General features: G+C 35.1%; 2 protein-coding genes across 2 annotated transcripts; one reads left to right on the forward strand and one right to left on the reverse strand.

Moving 5' to 3' along the window:
• The first annotated feature begins 1530 nt into the window (after nt 1-1530).
• LOC112044783 (39S ribosomal protein L4, mitochondrial) lies at nt 1531-3199 on the forward strand. The gene is made up of 2 exons (XM_024080739.2): nt 1531-2311; nt 2942-3199. Exons 1-2 carry the CDS (start codon nt 1677-1679, stop codon nt 3156-3158), a joined length of 852 nt encoding a protein of 283 aa, XP_023936507.2. The 5' UTR covers nt 1531-1676; the 3' UTR covers nt 3159-3199.
• On the reverse strand, nt 3189-6083 carry LOC112044784 (uncharacterized). Its single transcript, XM_024080740.2, has 4 exons — nt 5794-6083; nt 5218-5553; nt 4098-4276; nt 3189-3463 (listed from the first exon to the last, which is right to left on the reverse strand). The coding sequence occupies exons 1-4, from the start codon at nt 5918-5920 to the stop codon at nt 3395-3397; spliced, it is 711 nt and encodes a 236-aa protein (XP_023936508.2). The 5' UTR covers nt 5921-6083; the 3' UTR covers nt 3189-3394.
• Nucleotides 6084-16635: the final 10552 nt, after the last annotated feature.

Genomic DNA, 16635 nt, shown 5'->3' on the forward strand with positions numbered 1-16635 from the left:
TTGCTACCCCTCTATAATAAATTATAGTATAATTTATACTATAATTTATTATAGAGGAAACATTTCGAGCAAGCAAGTCCCAGGACTTGTAACCGTGGGTGTAGGTTTAAACTTATGAGGTGTCATTGAGTTGATGAGTTCGTTAAATTGTGGTAGTAACTTATGCTTTAAAAATTTAGGTTATCATGATATTTTTTTTTTATTAATATAATAAATATAGTAAAACGTGAGCATATTTTCCAATAAATACGAGTAAATGTACCTATAGCAATGTCGAAGACGACGACTTTATTTGTACAGTTAGTGGTTTTGTTATCTTAGTAGTCTCAAAACAAATTACCTATCTATTTTTAAATGAGTTACTTTAATAGTTATAGATAACCTTAATTTGATTGACTTGTTAACTACTACCTAATAGATAAATTAGGATAGGTACTATTTTAAGCTTAGACCATTAATAAGAATTTAAGCGCTAATCAGGTTAAGTATGGATACTTAACCTAACCTACCTAACTACACTAATGAATGAAATAGAGAAAAAGTTGAGTTTGGCGGGAAAATAGTAGGAATCACATGTTGCGCTCGTTTTAGTTTCATTGATTTGCTTATTTTTAATTTTTTTTTTTGCATATACTAGAATGCATATTTTTCAATGTACCTACTTCTGTAAAGATGTACGAGTGAAGTGTAGGTTGAGCAAATGTACTGGCTAAATGCACAAACTGCGAAGGCTCTCCTAAAAAAGAAGGATTTGGATTTTAGTGTGTAACGAATTATTCTCAAAAAGTATTGGACTGATTTGAAAAACTCATTCACAAAAAACTCAAAATAACTTTTTGATAGCTTCCGTTGCGTACATTGCTGTAAGGTGCCTTTTCTTTTTCCTTTTAGGAAATATTAAAGCTAAAAAAACATATCTGTCCTGTCCGACTCTGGTGATCTGTCAGTGTCAACAAGACAGTTAAAGTTGACCAAAGATTACAATGTATTAATGGAAATAGATAGGCTACTCTAACTTTTTTCGGAACGCTTGTGATAGCGCCATCTAGTGACTAGCTACAGTATTTTTAGTATAGTATCCATAATGTTATAAAAATAATAATGCATATTTTTTGTAAATGAGATATTTTTAATTTTGTAATAGTTGAAGAAACCAATTGAGAGAAAAAAAAAAGACAAAAAGTTTTCCATTGTCCGGGCTCGAACTCAAGATTATTAAATCGTATTTTTGATATGCACCACTAGGCCAAATGACTATATGGAACATCGTTGAAATTAATGTACGGTTACTGTCTTTCTTTAATAATCCCTTTGCTTTAGAAATACAAACACATTCTTCCTATATTGCATGTCAAAATTAAAAGGATAAATAATTCTTTTTTTTTGTTTTTTTTTTTTTTCATACTTACACGGTTTAAATCTCTAAAAACATTGTAATACATACACACCGTAAGTAATTGAATTTACTATCCTGGAATCTTAAATCTAGGATGTAGATGGCGCTGATTCATAAAGATTTCACGTTCTTCTAAGTTCCCATGGCATGAAGTTGACGTTTTTAATGTAACACTTTGTAGGTTATATTTACAATTAATCATAAAATAGTGATTATTTAAAATGAAATATTGTTCATACGTGTTATTTCTTTAACAGAATTACATATTTTGAAAATCACAATGACTTCAACGCTAATAAATGTATTTAAAAAACTGAATATCACAGCAGTTACCCAAATTCGGTTATGTTCCTCAGCGACCAATGTTGTATCAGAACACAGGGATATAAGCGTAATCAAAAAGGATTGGAAGTTTCCTCCCCAGTACACAAAGCCGCGTGAAGTCTGGATTGAAAACTTAGACACAGTAAAAGAGAACAAACTTGGTCTTTTCGAGTTACACCCATTGATTTACGCTACAGTGCCGCGTATAGACCTAATACATCGTAACGTTGAATGGCAGAAAAAATATCGATGGGTATCGTGGGCACATACCAAGACGAGAGCAGAAGTCCGCGGTGGTGGTAGAAAGCCTTGGCCACAGAAAGGTTTAGGTCGAGCTAGACATGGTTCCATCAGATCGCCCCTCTGGCGAGGAGGTGGTATTGTGCACGGACCTCGCTCTGGAAAAACACATTTCTTCATGTTGCCATTTCACATGAGAATTCATGGTTTAACTTCAACATTATCTGCAAAATTTGCTCAAGACGACCTTCATGTTGTTAAAGATTTGGAACTACCAACTGAGGAATCTGAATATTTGATTGATCTTATAAAAGAAAGAAATTGGGGTCCTTCTGTACTCATTGTTGACGAGTAAGCTGACTTTTATTTTATATATTTACTTGATAGGATATTGATCACAAACAGTAAGAGTGGTCAGACTCATCACCGAGGGGTGGCAGTTTAGATGAGTCCTCATTTATGCATCAATGTGCATGCCACTGTTCCCTGCTTCAGGCCTTTGTCAAATTTTATTATAGGAAATAACAAACTACTTGTTTCAGTTGTTTGTACTAACAGAAAATATTCAAAATTCTATACTATAATATTATAAAGATGAAAGATTTGATTTTTTGTTTGTTTTTTTGTATTATATAGGCTCCAAACCTCCTCAACCAATTTGAGAAACTCTTTCACTGTGAAGCTAAACTCTCCACGGGTGCTATTTTTTTCAATAAGTCGGGAATACTTTTGTCATATTTTTATTGATTAAATATCTTATTAACCGACTTCAAGAAAAGGAGGTTCTCAATTCTACGCGTATGATATATTTTTTCCCCTGCAGGGACTATGGCGCAGGGACCATGGGGAATAAACCAATATTTGATCTTTATAGCTATGGTTCAAGTTACTGTCAAGTAACTTCTGATAGCATTTTTTTGTTCCTATCACTTATTTTGATTTGTTCAGGAATTAATTATTGAAATAAAATGTTTGTTTCAGCACCGATTATGCCCCTCGAAATATAACAGTGGCAACAGATAACCTTCCATATGTAAATATAATGCCAGTTTACGGACTAAATGTTTACTCTATGTTGAAGCATGACACTTTGATTTTAACACATGCTGCTGCCCAGAAAATAGAAGAAAGATTACTCAATCATTTGCATTCAAATACTGCGATACAACAAGCTAAATTCAAGCTTGACCAAGTATAAGTTTCAGTTATTAGTAAAATAAAATAGATGTTTTGCTTTAATTTAGTTTTATTAAAGAAACCTTGTAAAAATACTCATATGTAATACTTGTACCATATCTAAATATCACATAAAATCCCTTAATCACAAGTCTTATAGTGTTAAGTATAGTATACTTTTTCAAATACTTAATACATTCTAGGATGTAGAATTCATGTTATTTAAATCATAATAACATATTTTCTCTCTTGTATAAATCATAAAACATCAGGCTGTGAAGGAATTCTCTTCTTTTTAACAGCTTGCTTTTCTTGCAATGCTGTAGGCTGAAAATAGAATAGTTTAATTTCTTTAACTCTGTACAATACTACAATTAAATGTGTTAAATACAACTATATGCTTTATATATCAATTAATATACTCAGAGCCACAATCATCTGCCCTCATTAATATGACAAGAGTATATTAAAGTGGGCAAATAATTGTGCCTCTTAGGTATAGTGTGAAGAATTCTGGTAATATTTCAAGCAGACACTTGAATATTTTTGTACTAAATCCATTCTGTTCTCCTTTACTTAATTATTATTATAAATCACAATCTACCAATAAATATTCTCAAGTTTGATCATGAGTATCTGTAGAACCAAGATGCAGACCTGTCAGATATTGGGAGAAGAGAAAGACAAAATGTTGACCAATAATAGAGTGGTATTTCAACTCCAGTGCTTCTACTTTTATTCCACAGATTCTATACCTACTGAACATTTTGCTTTTGTCTTATAATTTTAATATCCAATAATATTCCTCTTCCTCTCTAATTCATTATAAAAATGTGCTGGGAGTGGGTCATCAATAGACCAATTATCAGGGCTCCAACCAGCTTAGAGGCTGGTTAATAGTGGGGCCATTAAGGCTTAAATAATAAATCTAATCTAAAGGAATACATTTTGATTGTGTTACCTTGTTAGTGGGTTCAGATATATTTCCTACCATCTTCTGTCTAATATTCCACCTCAAATCAGCCCAGTCATTCTCCCCAGGAACATTTGGTTTGTATTTTGCCCAAAGAGATGTATAATAATGGTATAGAGATACAGGATCATTTTTTCTCTTGGTAACTTGTTTAGGGACTTTGATCACTGAAAACAATAACAAAATCAAATGCTGGTTAGTCTTCAATTAAAGAGTTAAGATCTAGGCCTCTGTCAGTAAATAAAAACTAAATTGCTCATTGCTCAATGTCACATTTCAGTCAAGAAGCCTAAATAAAGAGTTTTTCTAGGACAAAAGTAGCCATTTGTTAATCCAGGTTATAATCTTCTTCATCCTAAATATCGCCCAATACAAAAAGTAGTTTTTGTGCATTAAAGTAACAATCATAAGTTGTAGAATTCACCAATGGGTTGCATAGTTATTGTTGAATTGGTAAGGCATTCAGAGATTGCAAGAGATATGGGTTCAGTTCCTTTTGGTTCTGCAATTTGGGATAGTGTTGTCATTTAATTAATTAATATTGTAATTTGATACAAAATAAATAAAAAAAATATTAGTTGTATCATCATTATCATATAAGCCGATGGACATCCACTGCATGACATAGGCCTTTCATAGGGTCTTCCAAACATCCTCCATCCTGAGCTGCATGCATCCAACAAATCCCTGTGACATTCTAGATGTTGTCAGTCTGTAAAGCGAAAAAACTGCTTAAGTGCAGCTAAACCGCGTAAGTAAACAGTGTGGCTGTCACACAAACTCAAAGCAAATTGTCTATGCGAATCTATTTCAAGAGTGATTTCTAACAGTTGTGAATGCTGCGAGTGCTTTTGTGTTCGCGTAAAAAAGCGACAGCCGATGGATCAGCCATGAACAACGGCGCGAGCATTACATGTAATGCTCTTAGTGCCATCAACATGTAGAATTCGCATTATATTACATGGTGGATTACATTACGCGTCACTCACGTCTGGACCTGGCTTTAAAAACCTGCATCCAGCAGGGAATCTTTAGATCCTGAGCTTACCCCCTACAACCTCACAAACTTTACCTCTTTATAATATAGATATAGAAATACAATACTTACAATTACTACTAAAAGTTGGTTTTAATGTTTCCTTTGCCATTTCTGGCTTTTTGTCAACTCGGACACAAGAGCAAGCCCTCCTTGTGGGTTTGTCAACAGCTTTTTGTGTAAACAAGTTAGGCGCAGAATTAACTGTTCTTACATTGGTGTGTTTTCTTGATCTCTGACATTCCTTACTACATATTAATGGAGTGTCTTGCGTCTTAGATCTAGTTCTAGATGAAAATGTGGTGGCACTGTGTAACCTCTCTGGTCCTATGACTTCAGTTGTCTGAGTTTTACTACTTAGATTACTATCTCGTTGCTGCAGGTCATATTTTATAAGCTTTTTTAAATCTGAAATACATATTAAGCAATTACAAGTACTGAAAACAACTAGGCCTATATATATTATTATAAATTTCAGCTTTAAAAGTAAAGCTAATTAATTTTCCAGGCTAAATATTTATTTCTGTTATTTTTTGTTTTATCCAATTAATATTTCAGTATAAATGAGTCAAGGATGATACTTTTATGTTCAAAAATTTCAAAATCTTAGTAAAATAATAGTTATAGGCTTAACAATCCAGTCCTTACCAGTTATGAAGTATTTTAAAACTTCGCCACTTATGTTACGTATTCCTAAATTATTTAGGTATCTAAGTATTTCCCTTGCATCTAACTGTGAAGTTATTTCATAATATTCGTCATGTTCAGAATCCATTTTTTGTAAAACAAAAAAAACCAAGTGCAATGATGTTCAGATTATGTACAGTTTTATAACGTTTAAACAATTTTTTTTAAATGAATGTAACATAAAACATTATTTTCTGGTAATAACACAATAAATTCAGAGTTTTTATTTTTAGTTTATACAAAACTAAAAGTCCTATTTGTCAAAAGTTTTGATTTGACTTTTGACGTAAAAAATAACGAACTTCACCACAGGCTATCCAAGCAGTTACGTAGGATGATCTAGTGATGTATATGAATGCCATTCTTATCGATTCTCTGGAACCGATTATGATTTGGTTTATCAATCGACTTTATTACAGATTTTTATATATAGATTACAGACATAGAAATAAACCTATTTAAATAATATTTTAACCTACATTTGCCTGTATAAGCCCACGAATGTATGGAGACTGGGCATTCCTTTTTCTAAATTTCTTTTACTTTTTGTTCCATCCCCATTCTCAATAGATGAAGACATATCAATAATTCATGCTGTAAAATGTATGTTATTCGAGCCTGTTTTTAAATTCTCGGTCTATAATTTTATTGATCCTTATTCTTTCCTTTCTTATCGCGCGTTGCGAAAGGGAAGGGAGACGGAAAAAAATAAGACCAAAAAGTTGTAACGACACTTTTTACCCGGCTACGTAAGAAGGAGGGTAATGTTTTTGCTATAGTTATAAGCCGTTACAGCTAGTGAGCTCAAAAAGGCTCCCCGACCCTTGGAACGAAGATCCTTTTGGTGAATGTTTAAAGATTTGATGGGATGGGATGGGATGCGACATCGATAGCGATAGCAATTTATATGGCGATAGCGATAGCGATGACAGCTATAGCGAACTTCGTACCATCCGGGTGTCCCTTGACACCTCTCAAGTTTTTCAAGAACGATTTATATATTTATGAATATATAAATCGTTCATTATTCAATATTACATAGTTTCATGAGTGTCTGGAATGTTTTAGCGAAATAACCAAAATGATACATAAAAGCGTAATATATTTATATACTGCAAAAAATATTACTTTTTTTAATTAAAAAAAAAACGAATAGGAGAAAATAATAAAATAGTCTCATTCATGTTTGTTGCGACAATTTAGCAAAGGAGATCATTCACGCTCCATACATTTTTGGGCTCTTTTTGAAAGTGCCGGCCAACGAAAAAAAATGGCACGAATCGTTAGAACTAGTAATTTGGAGCAATAGCTAATATGGCATAAAAGTTGTCAAGTGGCTCTGAACCAAGTTATACAGGTTCGACGATTCGTTATTTCCATACATTTTGTCAATTTTCAAAAGTGCCCGCTAAGAAAAAAAACTGATACCTATCGTTAGAACTGCCCATTTGAAACAATAGTTAGTATGGCACAAATGTTGTAAGATTGCTCTGAATCAAGTTATACAGGTTCGATGACTCGTCACTTCTATACATATTTTTGAGTTTTGTAAGTGCCCACCAACAATATAAATGATACGTATCGTTGTAACTAGCCATTTGCAGCAATAGTTACTATGGCATAAACTTTTTAGTATTGCTCTGTGTCCAGTTATACAGTTTAGATGATTCGTCAAATCCATATGTTTTATTGATTTTTAAAGTGCCGTTTTACGAAAATATGGCACTTATCGTCAGAACTGCCCATTTGGAGTAATATTTAGTATGTCACGAATGCTGTACGTTTGGCCTGAACCAAGTTATAAAGGTTCGATGTCTCGTCACTTATAGGCATTTTATTGAGTTTTATAAGTGCCCACCGACAATATTTATGATACGTATCATTTAACTGGTTAATTGTGGCAATAGTCAGTATGACACGAATGTTGTAGGATTGCTCTAAACCAATTTATACATGTTAAATGGCATGTCATCTCCATACATTTTATTGATTTTAAAAGGTGCCTGCCAATAAAATTCTTACAGGTATCATTTTAACTGATCATTTAGACATACTTTGTCAGTTAGTATGGCAGACACGTTGTATAAATGCTCCAAGTTATACAGGTGTGACTATTTGTAATATCCATACATTTTCTTGATTTTTAAGTACCAACCATAAAAATGGTACGTATCATTAGAACTGGCTGTAATAGGAACGGGGAGTAATAGTTAGTATAGTACAAACGTTGGAGGCCTGCTCTGAGCCATGTTATACAAGTTCAATGATTCTTAATTTCTATGCATTTTATCGATTTAGCAATACAGTTAGTAGGTAGATATGACAGAAACATTATATGATTGCTCTGATCCAAGATATTTGCGTTCGATGATTCGTCACTTATGTTTTTGTTGATATCTGAATGTAATGGGAAACATTAAATAGGTTATAATGATGAATACTCAACTAATAATATGAAATAAATGTAATCATGGTGTAAGAGCTGTATCATCGTTATTTGTTATGTTCTTCCTTCTGGACCGTTTCTGCACTTGGCCATGTGATTGGCCGTTGTGCGTGTATTTGACATGTTATTCAAGCTTGTAAACCAAAATTACCATTACTTGAAGACCTTAATAAAACGTTTTTATTTCTCTCAATGTACAGTAACACAATTTTTACCTACAACGTTTATGCTATAGTAACTATTACTGAAAATGGCAAGTTATAACGATAAATAGCATTTACTTTGTTACTTACAAAACTCCATCAAATACATTGAAGTGACGAGACATCGGATGACTGTATAACTTGGTTCAGAACAATCTTGCAACATTGGTGCCATACTAACTATTACTCCAAATGGGCAGTTTTAACCATAAGTACCATATTTTTGTTAAACGGTACTTTAAAAAATCAATAAAATAAATGGATTTGATGAATATCAAAACTGTATAATTCGACACAAAGCTATACTACAATGTTTATGCCATAGTAACTATTGCTGCAAATGGCTAGTTATAACGATACGTATGATTTATTTTGTTCGCGGGCACTTACAAAACTCAGTAAAATGTATAGAAGTGACGAGTCATCGAACCTATATAACTTGGTTCAGTGCAGTTCTACAACATTTGAGCCGTAGTACCTATTGCTCCAAATGGACAGTTCTAACGATACGTAACAGTTTTTTTTCTTGAAGGGCACTTTTGAAAATCGACAAAATGTATGGAAATAACGAAACGTCGAACCTGTATAACTTGGTTCAGAGCCCTCTTACAACTTTCATGCCATATTAACTATTACCCCAAATTACTAGTTCTAACGATTCGTGCCATTTTTTTTCGTTGGCCGGCACTTTCAGAAAGGGCCCAAAATGAATGATCTCCTTTATTTTACTGCTGCAAAATTAGTAGATTTAAAATCATTATATCTGGTATCTGGTATCTAATATTATATCTACCTATCCTATTACACACTGAAAATTATGGTTAAGACGTGTTTAACGGACGAGTAGGGTAATCTATTTTCTTCTGAGCACGAGATCTTGAGTGAGGTAAATTCTATGGACCCTTCTTCTGACCCATACACCTTAACTCAAATGTTCGACCAACATATGTGGACGTGGTCTATTTAAAAAAAAATAGTGATTTTACCTTGCTCAAGAATTACAGACTCATTTCGCTGTTGAGATGCCTCTGAAAGTCGTTTGAAAGTACCTAAATGGCACAGGGTTTTTCTAACAGAAATCACATTTAGGTATACGCTGCGGCAACTTATACATAAGATACAGAAATACAGGCAGTATTGCTACAGAAAATATAAGCCCATGGTATGATGGTAGATATAGTGGTAATTGCCCGGACGATTTATAAAGAGCTGCCATTACATAACAATTAAAGTCTACCATCGTGTATCGTGAAAAAAGTCCTAATGTACCTACCGACAGTAAATTAAATCAATATATATAAAAGAAAGTCGTGTTAGTTACTGCACTTATAACTCAAGAACGGCTGAACCGATTTAGCTGAAAATTGGTAGTTTAGAGCCAGGAGAATAACATAGGATACTTTTTTTTTTAGTAGTTGAAAGTTTACATCCGGCGTCCGCTAGTTAAAAATAAATGAATATGGGTAGATATTACACGTAGGTAGATACTTTTATTACACAGAAAAGTTTAAAGCTCCGAGGTTTGCTTGTTAGTTGCGGTGAGCGGTTATAAAATAGAAAAGCAATTTAACCGGCTGCTGATGCATTTGACGATGTTAAATGAAACCGCAGCGCTAATCGCTTTAACACATCGTGGTTACTTACTCTAAAATGTTCGTATTTATATACAATGCCTTTTACTGCAAATGTTCGGTATAATATTTTGTTCCTTTTTATTTTTTGGTAATATATTTCAATGATTTGGAAATGACCTCTGCCTTCGATTTGGTAGGCGTAAGTTCGAATCTGGTCCGGGGTAAACTGCGTGAGGAAACCTGCATACCTGAGAATTTTCTAAATTCTCTAGGTGTATGAAGTCTGCCAATCCGCATTCCATAGTGTTAGACTAATAGCCTAGCCCTCTCTCTCATTCTGGGAGCAAACTCGTGCTCCTCAGTGAGCCGAATATGGGTTGTTAACGATGATGATGATAATTGTATACTGTGACCTAGGCTCGACAAAAACATTCTACGTTTCACTTTGATAACAGAGCAATAATCTTAATATAATTATTTAATCACTGTAGGTAGGTACCTACTTTATTTTACTTACTTGAAAACTGGGTGATCGATGTACGCAATACAATACGTTAGGTATTGATGAAATTAAATGCGGTTACGTGGAATTCATATTTTATGTTGGTATTCAATGATGTTAATCAATTATTATCACCATTCACCAGGTTGGTATCATTATCAACAGGCTAATAATTATGCACCAGTGTTTCATGAGTGAGATGTGATAGCCCAGTGGATGTGACCTCTGCCTTCGATTATGAAGGGTGTGGGTTTGAATCCGGTCCGGGGCATCCTCCTTTTCTCTTCCTTTTCAGTTGTGTGCATTTTAAGAAACTAATTATCACGTGTCTTAAACTGTGAAAGAAAACATCGTGAGGAAACCTGCATACTATAGAATTTTCTTAATTCTCTGCGCGTGTGAAATATGCCAATCCGCATTAGGCCAGCATTTGGTGTATTATTGGCCTAAACCCTCTTATTCTGAGAGGAGACTCAAGTTTAGCAGTGAGCCGAATATGGGTTGATAACGAAAGTTTCATGTTTTGTTTATGCACCCTTTTCTCACATTCCTACTTAACCCTTGGCATGCCAGGTGGAAAACGTTACATGGTCTCTGAGACCCCTATTTTCAATATGATACTTTTTCTTTGAATATTATTTTATACTAATTACGCTACATTGTACGAAAACAATTACAACTACAATAAAGAGTTAGACAAGACACAAAAATGAAAAACATTTCGGTATTTTCTTTTTTTCTGAAATAATATCTTTATTTGAATTGTATCTTCAACTAAACGCAACTCACTCACATTTTCTTCGATAACCTAGATATGTAAGTCATTTACATAGTAACTTTAGAAATGTCTGTTTCCTGCCTTAGGTCGGACACTTTTTTTTTCTTGGTCTTCGGTAACATAAAAGCTAGAGATAATTAATCTGGTTTTCGCTCAAAATGTGTTGGGTGGGTCTGACAGACACTAACAGGCATGTCGAGGGTTAAGTATGGGTTAGCAGGTTTACAGTATCACTAGTTGTTAGTGATAATGATATTGGAAAACACATAGCATGCGTGGGTGAAAACTGAAATGTCAAAGGTATTTCATTTTCAAATTAGATTGCTGGTTGTGTTTACGATTTGTCTATGAATATTAACTAGCGACTATTTGCTTTAACAACATGATATGTGAAAGTATCCAGGTATTTAACAATTGAATTTGCATACTTAGATAAACAACGTATAACAACACTGAATTAGTTGGGATATATATGGTAATACAAATATTTAGTTGTTACCTAATTAGTAATTATGTAAGTAAAACTAGCCGAATGAAATTTTCTAAATAAACTAGTTAACATAAAACAAACTAAATTATTCAGATGTGTTTGCGGTTTAACCCCAATTGTTACACAGGATTGGCAAACAGGTCGGTATATTCACTCGTTGGTAGTTATTAGAATAGAATAGTATAGAAGGTATTACGAGTAGGTATCTATCCATACTAAAATTACATACCTATAAATGCAAATGTCTGTTAATTTGCCTGTTAATTTTTTACGGTTAAACTACTAAAAAAAATTGTCGGATTTTAACCAGGAAATCAATATTTTTAACCGCGTTTTCTTTTAAAGAAGATGTCAACTGTGCTTTATTCAGTACCTCTATAATATTTACGAATGGTTGTCAATCGCTGACAGCTACTAGTACAGGAAATGTAGAAAAAATCGTAGATGATTTGTAAAAGAATTACCTGACTCGAGATTTTTTAACAATCGGTAGGGAGCAACCCAACAAGCTTAACTTGAGTACATCGACCTTGGGGTAGCAACCTCCCCTTGGGGTAGCTCAGAAACTCAAAAAGTTTTAGGGTTGCGTTTTTCTCCTAAAATATGAGTTTTACATTAAAGTTTACAATTAATGTCATTGAGGTACTATCGTACGACTTTAAATACGGAAGGTAGGTGGCGCTGAAGTTGCTTGAAATGTGTGTGTGTGTATTTTTTCAGCATTTAGTGAGTAAAAAATCATTTTTTCGTCGGACGTACCATTTAAATGTTACAACACAATTACAACACCGCCGGTGTAAATTACGGTCGATGTACTAAAGTTAAGCTAGTTCGGTTGCTCCCTACCGATGGTTAAAAAATCTCGAGTCATGTAATTCTTTTAGTCATATTTCCTAGATTTCCTGTACTATACCACATGGAGCCACTGGAATGTCACTCAAAAAGTTCAAAGTGTTTATTAAACGCAAGCTTTTAGAAAAGTCTTATTATAGTGTTAATGAGTATTTAAATGATAAAAAAACTTGGTGTTAAACTGTATTATTATACGACTGTGTGCTTAGTATTAAATAAGTTTGTAAAATGGTGATAAATAAAAAAAAAATAAACCTTGGCTGAGTTTGTTGTGGGCTCTCGGACCAAGGCGCGTTTGGAACCCTTGTAACTTTAATTTTAAGTTTTTGAATGATTATTATCACCATTATCTTAAGTTTAATATTATTACCTGACGTTTCGAAAGAGCTTGTAAAGTAAGCCTATTTGAAATGAATTTTGACTTTTACAAAAAAAATAATTTTGACTTTGACTTTACTCTGTGAACCTTTCGTTGATATCATAGACAACATGTCTATGATATCCACGAAAGGTTGAGGTGATCAATTAGCAATAAATAAATAGTGAAAAAGGATAAATAAGACACAGGAAACAAAACTTGGGAAGGGTATTCTAAAACTTAGCCGTGCGTATGAGAAAAGAAGACGCAAAGCGTTTTGTACGAGTCCTAGGGACATCTATAACATAATTATACATAGGGATGAAAATGTACCCGATGTCTTGGGATGCGGTGCCATGGTAGAAGGCGAAGGTACTATGACATCGAATGTACTAACAAGTGATTTTGTAACTTGGTCATAATTACACATAATATGGCGTCCATCATGCCATATGAGTAGGTAGGTAACTTTGATATCACGAAATGCATTTCACGCGAAGTTGCTGTGTTAATGGCATACCTATACATTATTACATCATTAAAACTTTGCCTAAACAAACTAGTCACGAACATTTACACATTTCTAAATTATTTTTACCTGGCCCTTAAATACATTGACCTAGCTTTCATGTTATATAAAAAATGCATCATTGGTCCAGCGGTTAACTTAAGCGGCTTTTGATTGTGGGGTCCTGGATTCGAGTCCTGGCCGAGTTATGAAATATTGAGCTTTTCTTTTTTCCAAGAAAGTGTCAGCAACAGCTTTAAAGGGGGTGCTACTCCACTACTACGATAGTCTTTGTCGGTAGGGTGGTAACTAGCCACGGCCGAAGCCTCCCATCAGCTAGACCTGGACCAATTAAGAAAACCTTAATCGGCCCAACCGGGGATCGAACCCAGGACCTCCATCATTAAATCCACCGCGCATACCACTGCGCCACGGAGGCCGTCATATTAAAGTGGGCGGATAATTGTGCCTTTGAGTATATAAATGCGAAAGGTAGTGGTTATTAGTGTTTGGTAGACTATATTTCATTTTCCTTTTATTTCTTAAAGAGCAAGAACTGTCTAAGTTTTTTAAACTCGTACTCAATAGTGTAGGATTTTCTTTAATGTCTATCTAGCAGACGACTGACGATGATGATTTCAAACAGCTTTTATTACGGTATTTTCTATTTAAAGCCAGGGTATCATTTTGTTCCGTAAAAAAAAATTAAGCTCTGCTCGCCACCCCCTAAGGCTGCTACGCGATTATGTATGTATGAAGCGCATACCGGTGAATCGTACGTCACGGACTTATATTTAAATAGATACTGCATGCTATCCAATTAAGCGTTCCCCAAAATATCCCGTTCAAGTCATAAACAAGACAAGAGTGAGAGACATCTTATTAAGGCATGTGCTTTTAAATTTAGATCACAGGGGATACGTGACAGCCCACTGGATATGAATTCTGCCTTCGATTCGGAGGGCGTAGGTTCGAATCCGGTCCGGGGCATGCACCTCCAACTTTCAAGTTATGTGCATTTTAAGAAATTAAATATGGCGTTGCTCAAACGGTGAAGGAAAACATCGTAAGGAAACCTGCATACTTAAGAATTTTCTTAATTGTGTGTGTGAAGTCTGCCAATCCGCATTGGGCCTGCGTGGTGGACCATTGGCCTAACCCCTCTCATTCTGAGAGTTGTGCTCAACAGTGAACCATATATGGGTCCCTAATGATGACTCGCACCTACATTTACCACCAGGCGATATCTTGGTTAAACGCAAGCCTATTATTTTCATAAAAAAAAATTGGAATCGCCTTATCTCTACCGATGCCAGATTATTGAAATGTTTTAATATGCTTATCGTTATCAATAACGACAGCTTTATAAGTAAAGGAGAGCGACCATTTTTGGGCCCAGCATGTTACAGAATAAAAATAACAAAAAGCCTTTATTTAAAATAAGCCAGTCATACCTAATAAGAATTCACAGTTGTTAATATTTTATAAAATGTGTTTTTGTTGAAATCGTGCATTTTCTAATGTACTTGCTCATAACTTGATAATGCTACTGTCAAACGGAAATTAAACCCATATAAAACTGACATTGTTAAATAATAAATGATTCATCAAATCTTGGCCCAGAAATGTATGAAAAATAGTCGATCTACTTTACTCAGTTTGATTACATACTTGAATAAACGCCGTCTAGTTAAATACAAGTTCTCGGGCATGGTACTGATAGTGTAGTAATGATATCCGATTCAGTCTCATTTGGTATTCATTTAATTTTTCGCTTACAGCGCTGCGAGTGAATACGGAAGCATACACGGAACGGCGTAAGAAAGCGCTCGCATTTGATATTTGTTCAGTATTATTTGTTCTCACTGAAAAGGTCGTCGCCGCCGGCAAACACTGGCGCGCCTGAATTGCATGGCTGTTGTGACGCATACCAGTATAGCATTGCTCTGTTTGCTACCGAGTAATCACGGTTTATTCCGGGTTCTAATCGAACAAAGAAAGAAGACATCTACGCAAAAGCGTTGAACAAAATTTAAATAGAAATACATTCTATCTTTGTTAGGTACTAAAATTAATAAGTAGCCCAGTGGATATAACCGCTGCCTCCAATTCCGGAGGGTGTAGGCAGGGCCGGACCGTCCATACGGCGAACGGAGCGGTCGCTCCAGGCGCCAAATCCTAGGGGGCGCCGAAATGGTAAAGACAAGATCGAAAAGAAATTTATTTCTTTTCGATTGTCTATATTTAAAGCGAAGAGATGAACGCGACGTGCGCGAATTTACTTCTAATAGAGGCGTCTTTCTTTACCTATGGTGCAGGGAGTGCGTTGATTTTAACCCGGATATATACAGGTAATAGAGGGCGCTAGGGTGATGATTGCACCCGGGCGCTACGTGAGCTAGAGTCTGTACCAGTATTGCATGGAGCGCGTTACACCCGGGTGCCGCGACCTCAGGAGCGCCCAAGCGCCACTCGCCGCGCGGGTTCTATAGGTACTAGGGGGCGCTAGGGTGATGATTGCACCCGGGCACTACGTGATCGAGAGACGTTATTGTGCCTGATTTTCAATTGGTCTGAGTATGGTCAAAATCTTCGCGTTCCATAAGTTCGTAGCCTAAGTAAACCAGGAAACTACAAAGCTATAATTTTTAACCGACTTCAAAAAAATGGAGGAGGTTTCTCAATTCTTTTTATGTTTGTTCGCGCATAACTTCGTCATTTATAAACCAATTTGGATAATTCTTTTTTGGTTGGAATGGAGATGTTTCGAGGGTGGTACCATGATAAGGAAACCAGGATCTGATGATGAGATCCTGGAAAAATCGAGAGGAACTATTGAAAATTGTAGGGGCGGCCAATGCGTTTCCTTATTTTTTCATAAAATATTTTAATGCACTACAACTTACTGAAGATCTGGAGTCGATCTGATGATGGAGCCGAATCACTGACGAGGGAACACGTCAACGGTTTACAGTAGTTACCTTGTGTTTGGGTTTGATTAATTTGTATTGATGAGAACTTTACATCAAGATGGGTCGTGACTGTCATTCGGGGTCTGGTGATGGAGATAAAAACACTTAAGGGAACTCCTC

This window comes from Bicyclus anynana, chromosome 9 (assembly GCF_947172395.1).
Source record: "Bicyclus anynana chromosome 9, ilBicAnyn1.1, whole genome shotgun sequence".
NCBI classification, from domain to species: Eukaryota; Metazoa; Arthropoda; class Insecta; order Lepidoptera; family Nymphalidae; genus Bicyclus; species Bicyclus anynana.

What these genes read in the sequence shown, in the direction of transcription:
- LOC112044783 (XM_024080739.2), top strand. Translation starts at nt 1,677, where the DNA reads ATGACTTCAACGCTAATAAATGTATTTAAAAAACTGAATATCACAGCA. An exon ending in TCTGTACTCATTGTTGACGA is followed by an intron (nt 2,312 to 2,941) that starts GTAAGCTGACTT and finishes TGTTTGTTTCAG; the next exon opens with CACCGATTATGCCCCTCGAA.
- LOC112044784 (XM_024080740.2), bottom strand. Translation starts at nt 5,920, where the DNA reads ATGGATTCTGAACATGACGAATATTATGAAATAACTTCACAGTTAGAT. An exon ending in ACCAACTTTTAGTAGTAATT is followed by an intron (nt 4,277 to 5,217) that starts GTAAGTATTGTA and finishes TATTGTTTTCAG; the next exon opens with TGATCAAAGTCCCTAAACAA. An exon ending in TATCTGAACCCACTAACAAG is followed by an intron (nt 3,464 to 4,097) that starts GTAACACAATCA and finishes TTCTATTTTCAG; the next exon opens with CCTACAGCATTGCAAGAAAA.